Below are 12,117 nucleotides of genomic sequence, written 5' to 3'. Positions count from 1 at the left end.
CAAAACATTGATATTTTGGGTCCATGGCCAGGAAACTCTCCAGACCTTAATCCCATTGAGAACTTGTGGTCAATCCTCAAGAGGCGGGTGGAGAAACAAAAACCCACAAATTCTGACAAACTAAGAATGGATTATGCAAGAATGGGCTGTCAGTCAGGATGTGGCCCAGAAGTTAATTGACAGCATGCCAGGGCAGATTGCAGACAGAGGTCTTGAAAAAGAAGGGTCAACACTGCAAATATTGACTCTTTGCATCAACTTCATGTAATTGTCAATAAAAGCCTTTGACACTTATGAAATGCTTGTAATTATACTTCAGTATTCTATAGTAACATCTGACAAAAATATCTAAAGACACTGAAGCAACAAACTTTGTGGAAGTTAATATTTGTGTCATTCTCAAAACTTTTGACCATGACTGTACATACACAGCATATGACAGAGCTGCAGGAGTTGTGACCCGTTTTTGTTAGTTATGTTGTCATAGTTATGCCGAGGGGGGGCATATGAGGGAGGGAATGCTGTCACCTCCAGGCAGGTGTTTGTCCCACTGTGTGCTGAGGGTGTCAGGTTCTTGTCCGGTTCTGGCATTTAGGTCGCCACAGATTAGTACATGTCCCTGGGCCTGGAAATGATTGATTTCCCCCTCCAGGATGGAGAAGCTGTCTTCATTAATGTATGGTGATTCTAGCAGGGGGATATAGGTAGCACACAGGAGGACATTTTCCTTTGTTGAGATCATTTCCTTTTGAATGTTCCTGTTTTGATTAATTTCATGGGGTGAGTTAGGTCTGCTCTATACCAAATTAGCATACCCCCTGAGTCCCTTCCCTGTTTCAAACCTGGTAGTTTGGTGGAGGGGTCTATCAGCTCTCTGTAACCTAGAGGGAAACCAGTGGGTCGATCTCCTTTACACCATGTTTCTTCTAGGATGGCAATGTCTGTATTTACAATTTCTTTGATTAAATCCAGGTTCATGCTCTTTAGGCCAATGGCAGATGACCTCAGGCCTTGGGTATTCCAGGATGAGATAGTGAAGGCTTTGTGTTCCATAAAGTGTACAATGTTGTTGGTCGTGTGGAGTTGGTCGAGCAGAGCATGCTTAGCATCTTTTATTTAATTTTTTCAACTTTATTTAACCAGGTAAGCTAGTTGAGAACAAGTTCTCATTTACAACTGCGACCTGGCCAAGATAAAGCAAAGCAGTGTGACAGAAACAACAACATAGAGTTACACATGGAATAAGCAAGCGTACTGTCAATAACACAATAGAAAAAAATAAAGTCTATATACAGTGTGTGCAAATGGCATGAGGAGGTAAGGCAATAAATAGGCCATAGTAGCAAAGTAATTACAATTTAGCAGATTAACACTGGAGTGATAGATGAGCAGATGATTGTGTGTAACTAGTGATACTGGTATGCAAAAGACAGCAGCAAATCAAATAAAAAACAATATGGGGATGAGGTACTGTAGGTAGATTGGGTGGGCTATTTACAGATGGACTATGTACAGCTGCAGCGATCAGTTAGCTGCTCAGGTAGTTGATGTTTAAAGTTAGTGAGGGAAATGTAAGTCTCCAGCTTCAGCGATTTTTGCAATTCGTTCCGGTCACTGGCACCAGAGAACTGGATGGAAAGGCGGCCAAAGGAGGTGATGGCTTTGGGGATGACCAGTGAGATATACCTGCTGGAGCGTGTGCTATGGATGGGTCTTGTTATCGTGACCAGTGAGCTGAGATAAGGCGGAGCTTTACCTAGCATAGACTTATAGATGACCTGGAGCGAGTGTGTTTGGCAACGAATAGGTAGCGAGGGCCAGCCGACTAGAGCATACAGGTCGCAGTGGTGGGTGGTATATGGGGCTTTGGTGACAAAACGGATGGCACTGTGATAAACTGCATCCAGTTTGCTGAATAGAGTGTTGGAGGCTATTTTGTAAATGACATCGGCAAAGTCGGTAGGATTGGTAAGATAGTCAGTTTTACTAGGGTAAGTTTGGCAGAGTGAGTGAAGGAGGCTTTGTTGTGAAATAGAAAGCCGATTCTAGATTTGATTTTAGATTGAAGATGTTTTATATGAGTCTGGAAGGAGAGTTTACAGTCTAGCCAGACACCTAGGTATTTGTAGTTGTCCACGTATTCTAGGTCATAACCGTCCAGAGTAGTGAGTCTAGTTGGGCAGGCAGGTGAGGGCAGCGAACGGTTGAAAAGCATACATTTGGTTTTGCTAGTGTTTAAGAGCTGTTGGAGGCCACGGAAGGAGTGTTGTATGGCATTGAAGCTCGTTTGGAGGTTAGTTAACACAGTGTCCAAAGAAGGGCCAGATGTATACAGAATGGCGTCGTCTGCGTAGAGGTGGATCAGGGAATCACTCGCAGCAAGAGCGACATCGTTGATGTATACAGAGAAAAGAGTCGGCCCGAGAATTGAACCCTGTGGTACCCCATGGAGACTGCCAGAGGTCCATTCAACAGGCCCTCCGATTTGACACACTGAACTCTGTCTGCGAAGTAGTTGGTGAACCAGGCGAGGCAGTCATTTGAGAAACTAAGGCTATTGAGTCTGCCAATAATAATGCTGTGATTGACAGAGTCGAAAGCCTTGGCCAGGTCGATGACGACTGTTGCACAGTACTGTCTTTTATCGATGGTGGTTATGATATCGTTTAGTGCCTTGAGCGTGGCTGTGGTGCACCCATGACCAGCTCGGAAACCGGATTGCACAGCAGAGAAGGTACTGTGGGATTCGAAATTATCAGTGATCTGTTTATTAACTTGGCTTTCAAAGACTTGGGCTCTTTGTGTGTGACTTTAGCTTGGGCGTATGTGTGACTTCCTTGTTGAGGTCCTCTTTGTGGGGGTGGGGTCAAATAAATTTTTATTTGTAGCATACACATGGTTATCAGATGTTAATGCGAGTGTAGCGAAATGCTTGTGCTTCTAGTTCCGATAATCAGTAATAACCAACGAGTAATCTAACCTAACAACTACTAACTTATACACACAAGTGTAAAGGGATAAAGAATATGTACATAAAGATATATGAATGAGTGATGGTACAGAACGACATAGGCAAGATGGGGTGCATTGGATGGGCAGGAGGGGCATAGGTCTGATCTGAGGGGGCCTAAATGGGTGTGGGCATGGTTGACTTGAGGGGGTGTTGATTGGTTGGGGTGGGGGTGTGGATGTGGCTGGTGGTGTTGTGGTCTGAATGTAGGTCCTCTCGGTCTGGGTCCTCTATGTGTAGGTCCGGGGGGGGGGTCCTTTAGGGTCCAGGCGAAGGTGGGAAATGTGCCTTGTATAGGTGGACCTGGTCATAAAGGCTGTTCATGTCCATAGTAGAGGGGTGGGCCAGGTAAACATTTGGTTTTGAGGCACAGTCACAGGAAATAGCTGTGTTTACCCACTGTGTGGTAGCAGGGTGGAGCTCTCGCTCTCTCTCTCTCTCAATAATACTCATCCAGGTTGTGTACAGTACAAGTAAATGTCATTCTATGAGTTGCCATGCCGGCAGCTGAGCTGCCATGATTTCCTTACACAGAGCTAGATACAGTACATGTAAATATCATTATTTGAGATGCCTTACCTGTAATCGAGCTGACATTTCTGACTAAAAATACTGGTGACTAATGTGACTAATGCAAACTGGTGACTAATGTGTCCTTCGGTGACACTACTGCGTGTGTTGTCAAGGATGCTCAGTGACATTGGCCCACTTGGCTCTACATTAGTAATCATGTCAGGTGAAGGTGCTTCTCTTATTTAGATATTTAGACTTAACCATAGTCTCAAGGACAGGACAGGCATTCCAAAAAGCTGGTGGGGAATTGGCTATGCAGAATACAAATGTATGCAGATTATCATGTTTTAAATGGATCACGGGATATGATGATGATTTCTCTCATCCATTTCTTTTGCGCAACACTGAGAAATGCATATCTGGTGACTGAGCGTTATGTTAGAATCTTAGATGGATGGACTAAAATGATTCTGAATTATTTCATTGGAGATATATTCAATTAGACCATTGTAACTAATTGTTTATTTTGTCTGTTATTAAGAGGCATATCATTGCAGTTATCTGGTTTAATTTTCAGGGCTTAGACGACAATATATTTAGCTCAGATTAATGTTATAGCACAGTGCATAAAACATTTATGCAATTCACACTAATTAGTGAAGCTGAATATATTGGAACATGTCCAGGCCTAAGATAAAGTTCAACACTAATTTCTCACCCTGCCAGTTCAGCACATATTTGACTGAGAACTAACCTTAATCAGTGAGTCCATATTTATCTGGTCTTCCTTTAATGGAATTGAAACATAATATGGAAGATGTATGCAAAACATTAGTGGGTCAAAAAAGGTTTCCCTGAATTGATCATGAATTATGATAGATTTTTTCCTAGCCTATTGTAAAACGTCCATAGGGCGTTCTCCGTGTCACTCTGCCAAAAGTCTCTACAATGCCTTTCCAATTCGATGACATTTTCATTTCATTTCATGGCCAGTTCATTCGGAGAAATTAGAAATTATTTTTCCACTGATTTACTTTGCAGACGAAGACTGGGGTTTATCTGCTGCAAGATGGTAACGAAGAGCCTTTCAGTATTCGACTGCACTTGGCGAAAGACATTCTGACAATTCAAGAGCAAGATGTCATCTGCGTGTCAGGAGAACCATTTTATTCGAGTGTAAGTAACCTGCCGTGCCTGTCACATAAAATACCACGCATTGACATCATACAGCTCGTTTACAGACACTCCAAAAGGCTAGGGCCGGCATTGACTGTATGTGTGGGTATGAATGTGGATACGCTGACCTGTGAGCCTCTGCAGCCCCTCATCATGAGTTCAGAGTTGCCCATACCTTCTGTAGATGGTGACACACACACACACACACACACACACACACACACACACACACACACACACACACACACACACACACACACACACACACACACACACACACACACACACACACACACACACACACACACACACACACACACACACACACTGTATCTGGGGTAACAATATAAAGATATTGACAATGGTACAGGATGTGAATGACCATATGCGCATGGAAGAGCTACTTCAGTCAATTGTAAAACCATAAATCAATATTCATATTAAAGGGTGTTTCAATTACAAGAACAACGTCATGTCAGGCGAGAATTACTGTATATTTGGAACCATGAGAGTGAGGTGTTAGCATGACTGATGAGATTATACAATAAACAGAACAAGAGCCAGACACTCAACCTCATTGGTCCATGCCTAAGCATGTCTCAACCTCATTGGTCCAGCATACACACCCTGTACCTGGTTGTACTCAAACATGCTCTGGCCCTTACAGTAACTTGATGTAAACTTACATTAAGTGTGTAATGATACGTACTGTATGCACAAAAACAGGAGAGAAACCCATGTCTCATATCAAGCACCATTTAGAAAGGGACCTTTCCTTTATTACCTTCCTTGTATTTTTTTTACTTAACTAGACAAATCAGGTAAGAACAAATTCTTATTTTCAACAACAGCCTAGGAACAGTGGGTCAACTGCCTTGTCCAGGGGCAGAACGACAGATTTTTACTCTTCATCAGCTCAGGGATTCGACCTTGCAACCATTCGGTTACAAGTTCAACGCTCAAACCACTAGGCTACCTGTATCAGTCAGCTCTGTTATTCTTTCATTTGCATCTACGGTAAAACTTAAAGTCAAGTCAAATTCAACTCTAAGTATCGCCATAATAAACACGGTCTCTTTAATCTATCTGATTCCTTGCAGGAGAGAACTGTAACCATCAGAAGACAGACGGTTGGAGGTTTTGGTTTGAGCATTAAGGTAATTTAGATTGCCATTGATTTGTTGTTTTCTCCCTATTCTATCTTTTAATTGACTTTCACCTAATGCAATTGATCTTTTAAAACCACAATTGATTCATATCAACAGTAGACTAATGGAGTAGCCTATGCGGGAAGACACAATAGTTTCTCTCTTTTTTCCCTCTGTTTCTTTCACTTCCTCTATTTGTTTGTGCAACAAACTACATAACTATGTAAATCACCTCCCTAGGGAGGCGCGGAACACAAAATCCCTGTTGTGATATCAAAAATATCAAAAGAGCAAAAAGGTAAGCTCTTTTTTAGTTCTATCTATCCATTTCATTATGCCTTACCAATGATTATTTCTTCGCCCAAACATAATATATAATGTATTGTCTGCAGCTGAACTGTCTGGGTTGCTGTTTATCGGAGATGGGATCCTCCAGGTAAGCGATGATGATGAGTATCGTGACAGTTTCTTCTGCCTGGTGTTCAGTGTTTGTACTACAGGTCTGGTTGAATTCTAACCCCTTCAAACTCTGCTGATGGATCACTATGCGATATATGAGTGCACCGAGCAATGTGTTGGCATGGCCAGGGAGAACGTAGTGTACATTTGCTATAGAGATCTTCGTTGCAACTGTCACTGTCAGCTTTCATTGTTTTGCAGCAATGCTATTTTTGAGCACGGACGCCAGATATGTAAAACACACTTGATTGCTGTTCTACGAATCAAGGACCCCGTTTTCAAACACACCTTCAATGATGTTAAAAATAAAAGCATATTATGCACATGCTCAGTTTAATGGATCTGATATCATTGTTGCTAACCACAAGACTGTTTGTGTTTAGATAAATGGAATCAATGTTCGAAGCTATCGCCACGAGGAAGTGGTAAGAAGCTGACAACTTCATATCTCATATTTCACTGCAAGCTGCAACACTTTCACCGCCAGCTTATCTCGTTTCACTTTTTCTACCTCATCTGTGGGCCCCGTAAGATCAGTTTTATACCTTTTCCCCAGTTTGTATGTTTCAACCTCCCAAATGCGTGAGGCCGCATAAATCTCCCAGGTTTTCAACCAATATCTAATCTACTTGTTCTAAAGAAGGGAATTTGCACTACATCCGTCATCCAAGTACGTGGTTGAAATGAGTTTAAGACTATAAGAAGTCCAATGGCAGTGTTGACAATCCTCCTCATTTCCCTTTCCAGGTGCAGGTTTTGCGAAATGCCGGAGAGGATGTCACTCTGACTGTTTCTTTCTTGAAGAAGACGCCAGCTTTTCTGAAACTGCCTCTCTGTGAAGACTGCACATGTACGCCTATCTTAGAAACCTCCAAAGAAATATCAGAGCTGAAACTGTGTTATTTTCACCAAGGATGTGATGAGAGGAAATGAGAACAAGATTAGAGAAAGAACCTTCTCCATCTACACATGGATTATATGATGATTCATGCATCGTCGGACTGTTATTTGGTATATTATGGAAATAGAGCTGGAAATAAAAGTTGTTTTGAATATTGTTATTACCTGAAATGGAGCTAGATAGAAAAGTTCCAGTGAATATTGTACCAAGGCTGAAGAAGCGATAATATTACTTTTTTAATAACTTCTGAATGTCATTCTACTCCCAGGTGTTCCAAGTGACCAGAGCAGTGGAACGTCCTCCCCTCTATGCGACAGTGGCTTACACCTGAACTATCATCCTAACAACACGGTACAGTTCAACATTCTCATTTCTACATAACTTTCAGCCATATCTCTTCTCTCTGCAATTCTTGAAACATGGCCAGTAGGCTGTTATTCCACAGTGGTCTTCACAGGCAGACGGTGACAGTCCGGGTGCTCTAACTCTTTCTCACTCTTTCACTGGGCCAGAGAAGAGTTAAAAACAATTATTCAGTAGTTCCACAATGGCTTGTACTTATACAGCCTCTGCTGCATCTACATCTACCCGTATGAATCATGAACAGGCTTGGGATGTTGACATCTTAGTAAGCCATGGGAGTATATGAAGTGCCAAACGATGAGGTGTTCCATTCTCTGTGTGTATAAACTCCTGCAGGACACACTGTCCTGCTCATCTTGGCCCACGTCCCCTGGGCTCCGGTGGGAGAAGAGATGGGTGGACCTGCGCCTTATTCCTCTCCTCCACTCTCGTCTGTCACAGCACGTCCCCGGCTCTGACGTCTGCAGGTACAGTAAGCTGAGTGCTGTGCTGCAGCAGGGGGACCGGAGACCACTTGTTGTAAAAATGCAGTCATGGGCCATTTTCTGGCACACTGTCACTGCTGCTGAAGGTTCAGTGACCCCGGTGCCTCTGCTATTTGAGAGGGGTCCCCTGGTAAGGGACTTTGGTGACTCTGTGTTAAAATGACTTGTCTCCTGTAAATACCTCGCGATTATTCAAATTATGAAGTCAGACACTGGCAGTTTTGCTGCAAAGCTTGCTTGACTGTTACTTATTTCTCTTGAATGTATAGTGATTATGATTTCTATAGGAGAAATGCATTTCAAGTCATAGCTGTGGATGGGGTTTGCAGTGGGGTTATCACGTGCCCCGCTGCTGAAGACTGCCTAGATTGGCTCCAATCAATCACAACTAACATATCAGCTCTCACCAAGCACAATGTGAGTACAATCAAACTGAAGGCAAAAACATGAGTAAGATAGGTAGATTTTTTCGTAGCCTTCAATATCAACAGGTTTGGTTTTGAAAAATACAATAGAGCACTGTATTACTACAGTAATATGGATTGTGTGTGGCTGTAAAAGGGATTTAGTGGTCACGTTTCGGAGGATGCATGACTCGACCTTCACTTCTCCCGAGCCTGTTGGGGAGTTGCAGCAATGAGACAAGATTGTAATGAGGGAAAAACAGCTAACTGTATCAATAAATGTGTCAAATGTATCATATAAGTCACATACTCTATATATATGAATGTCATTTCATACTATGGGGCATGAAAACATCCACTTATTTTTTAGAGCCGTAGGTCACAAGATCAGAGTTGGCTCTTGGAGACAGCAACGGCATACACTTATAACCCCAAGCTAACTAGGCATTTGTATCATCTATAATTCAGAATGATGCATTATGCAATAATAATAATGCCGAGAGGTGGCAAGCAAATTGAAAAGAACTCTGGAGATAGCAACTGTGTCCTATGCTCCATTTCTCTGTTTGGACATCTTGGAAAAAGCTTTCTCTGGCTGGGTGTGTGGGGAACAAGTTAGTGCTTTGTTTTACTTCCAGATGGATAGTGCTCAACAAACAGGGTCAGGAATGTGTGTGTACCAGTCAGCTCTGTATCTTACTGGTTGGACTGTCCTCACTTTGTATCCTCCTGACAGAAAGCAAATTAGAGGTTTTGTTTTTTAGTGTTGCTATCTCTGAGCACCAAAGAAGATTTTTCCAAATGAATACCATGTCGTCCATTAGTATTTAATGAGTAAGTGGACCTGGTAAAGATCAGGCGAGGAAGTACAAAACTACAGAGTTTATTTTCTTTCCATTCGCTCTCGAAGATGCTTCTTTGAAGATAGGCTAGCCAGCCGTGTCGATGGTTCCAAGTGGTGTGATGAGAGTCGCGTAATACGATGGTTTGAGCAGAGTAGTAGAATGGCCCCACTTAAATTCGCTTTTGAAGATACTTTACTTGGGACAGCTAATCAGACCAGTGATTGTCCGGGAGGTGAGTTTATCGTCTCTACCTCGTATTGAGATTCACTGTTCAAACCACTTCAAACGTGCAGCTGCAGTTTGACACTTTTGTGGTCTAGTATGTCAATTTCTTAACCCATCATGTTATACAGTTTGTTCGAAATGGACAGTTCCATCAAGATGACACACTTTCTGAACTCACTCAGGGGCGGTGACTACTTACTCTGCACAGTTATAACAAACATATATCTCAAATCACATCCCTTTCTTAACAAAAACACTTTCACAATTGTTCATATTACATGCACAATGCATAGTATGGAAACTTTGTACATTTAGAAAGCATATACACTATGTTACAGTCTTTCCTTTTTAAACATGTGTAATGACATCACAAAATAACAAACAAAATAACATTAGTTTTCTATAGAAAACGCCTCTGACCATTCCCCACGTTTTATGTTAGAAATATTGTTTAAGTAGTTACTTTTGAACGTGTTAGAGTTTCAGCAGAAAAAAAGGTCTGTTGAGACAAAGCACATTATTTTGGTAAATTTGGAGAGGGATACCTGCATCATCTCCCCTTGATTTACAAGATATAAGTTGTCAATCAACATTAGTTCTTTCCTCCCCCTCTGCGGTTGAGAGGGGGTCTGATTGAAGTTATTCATTGCAAACCTGATCTTACCTATTTGGATTCTTGTGGACTGTCATGACACTGGCTAATGCTAACTCCCACTCAGATAAAATCCTCCTTCTGGCCTGGGTGGGTGGTTGGAGTACTGCTGAGAGTGTGGTTTGGAATGTAGTAAAGAGCATCAACACCTAGCATAGTATTAGCAACCTCTAAGAAATTAAATTATAATGTAGCCTAGGGGCAGTGTTAGGGAGAATGGGGAATGGGCTGATGTGGAGTAGACTAAGTGAGGGGTCACACTGAGCATAATACTGACAAGTCATTGTGGAACAGTGAGTTTTTTGGCTGCCACCAATTTGCTCCCCACCCACTTCTTACTGTACCAAGACACATGGAAGAGGTTGTCACCTGGATATGATTATATTAGTCTCTCTAAAAATGGAAGCTTGGTTGGTAAGTGAGAAATGAAGAATTATTTACAGTGGCTGATCTGCTCATTGTGTGCAACACTAACATGAGTTAGTAGACATGTCTGTGGCAGACTTCCAACGTCTTTCTAAGGCACTGGACAAGGTCTAGGACTGCATAGGGTTTTCCGTCCCAGAATAAAAGGCAAATCTCACCATAACATTGAAAAAATAAACATTGGCTCCTCTCGTGGATCACTGTAGAAACATACCATTTTGGAAATGAGATGTTGTGAAAATGAAAATGTTATAGTTACCCTCCTCCATGGGAAGACTTTGTGGGGAGGCCGGCCAGGTATTATTTGGTGCTCTCTCTGTTCCATTCATATTTACATTTAAGTCATTTAGCAGACGCTCTTATCCAGAGCCTGCGAGAGAGTTCTATTGAGAGCGTGGTGTGGATTAGGAGATACTTGGGTTCAAATACTATTTGACATCATTACAAATACTTCTGTGCTTGATTGAGCTTGCCTGGTTTAAAGGACCAATAGAATGAATAGTCCCAAAACGGGCACTCTAGGTAGGCTAGAGAAAACACTGAAAGTATTGGAAAGATTTTAGATAGTATTTGAACCCCAGTCAGAGCTGCTAATACCCGTTATCTAACAGAATGTTTACATTTCTCTCTCTCTCCATTCCTCGCTCTCGCTCTCTCTGTAGCTCCCTAGCTTTTACTTCTCACAGATGGCGAGAAAGAAAGAAAGAAAGAAAGAAAAAGAGAGAGAGAGAAAGAGGGAGCGAGAGAGAGAGAGAAAAGAAAGAGGAAGCGAGAGGGTAAAGAAGAGGGAGAGGGAGTGAGAGAGGGAGTGAGAGAGGGAGAGAGAGAGAGAGAATTTTTTGGAACAGCTTCAGGTCCTTGTTGAAATGACTCTATCCATTTAGCAATTTACATACATTGAATACATTAAGTAGTTTCACTTCAACAGTGTTCTTTTATGTCTGTGGGGATAACATAAGAATGTTGTAAATAGAGAATTAGCCGTTGGTTTTGGTGGGCCCATGCTAGACTGAGTGTGTGTGCTTCTCAAAGAGGAGCATATTATACTGGTATGATGATACTTAATGAAATGTTATACAGCCAACAAATGGTGTTTCAGTGAAACTAACCAGTGAGTAAGAGGTTATTATTTCCGTAGTAATAAATACGCAACGTAAATAATAGGCTCTGGATTATAAAATCAAGTGCTACCAAATGTAATGTAATCTTTGTGTATTATGTTGCAATGAGTTTAATGTTTGCTTTTACAGGTGAAGAAGATAAACAGAAACTTCCCAGTTAATCAACAGGTAAGCAGCTACTACTACTACTACTACTACTACTACTACTAGTAGTAAGGCAGTATGGTCCGGTACATCATCCCAGTAAAATAAAGTGGGGGTACCTGACCAGTAAAACATGAGCCTATCACAATTAATACAACATGCCCAAACAGCTATAGGCTATGACCCTATTAGTTAACATTACTGCATATCAGACACACTAACAATTTGTGAATTGACTGGAAAAC

General features: G+C 41.7%; 1 protein-coding gene across 1 annotated transcript in view; it reads left to right on the top strand.

The window, feature by feature from the left end:
* Window positions 1–12,117, top strand: part of LOC124041752 (gamma-1-syntrophin-like) — a 61,517-nt gene that overhangs the window by 32,899 nt on the left and 16,501 nt on the right. Inside the window, exons 4-13 of the mRNA XM_046359722.1 lie at window positions 4,565–4,699; window positions 5,800–5,856; window positions 6,088–6,145; window positions 6,240–6,283; window positions 6,690–6,731; window positions 7,054–7,156; window positions 7,476–7,558; window positions 7,907–8,037; window positions 8,343–8,472; window positions 11,858–11,896. Coding sequence (XP_046215678.1) covers window positions 4,565–4,699; window positions 5,800–5,856; window positions 6,088–6,145; window positions 6,240–6,283; window positions 6,690–6,731; window positions 7,054–7,156; window positions 7,476–7,558; window positions 7,907–8,037; window positions 8,343–8,472; window positions 11,858–11,896 — 822 coding nt within the window. The remainder of the gene's footprint in view (window positions 1–4,564; window positions 4,700–5,799; window positions 5,857–6,087; window positions 6,146–6,239; window positions 6,284–6,689; window positions 6,732–7,053; window positions 7,157–7,475; window positions 7,559–7,906; window positions 8,038–8,342; window positions 8,473–11,857; window positions 11,897–12,117) is intronic.

The sequence above is a fragment of the Oncorhynchus gorbuscha genome, linkage group LG08 (genome assembly GCF_021184085.1).
Source record: "Oncorhynchus gorbuscha isolate QuinsamMale2020 ecotype Even-year linkage group LG08, OgorEven_v1.0, whole genome shotgun sequence".
Lineage (NCBI taxonomy): Eukaryota > Metazoa > Chordata > Actinopteri > Salmoniformes > Salmonidae > Oncorhynchus > Oncorhynchus gorbuscha.
Note: the sequence above shows the minus strand (reverse complement) of the source record. Positions and strands in the feature narration are given on the sequence as shown.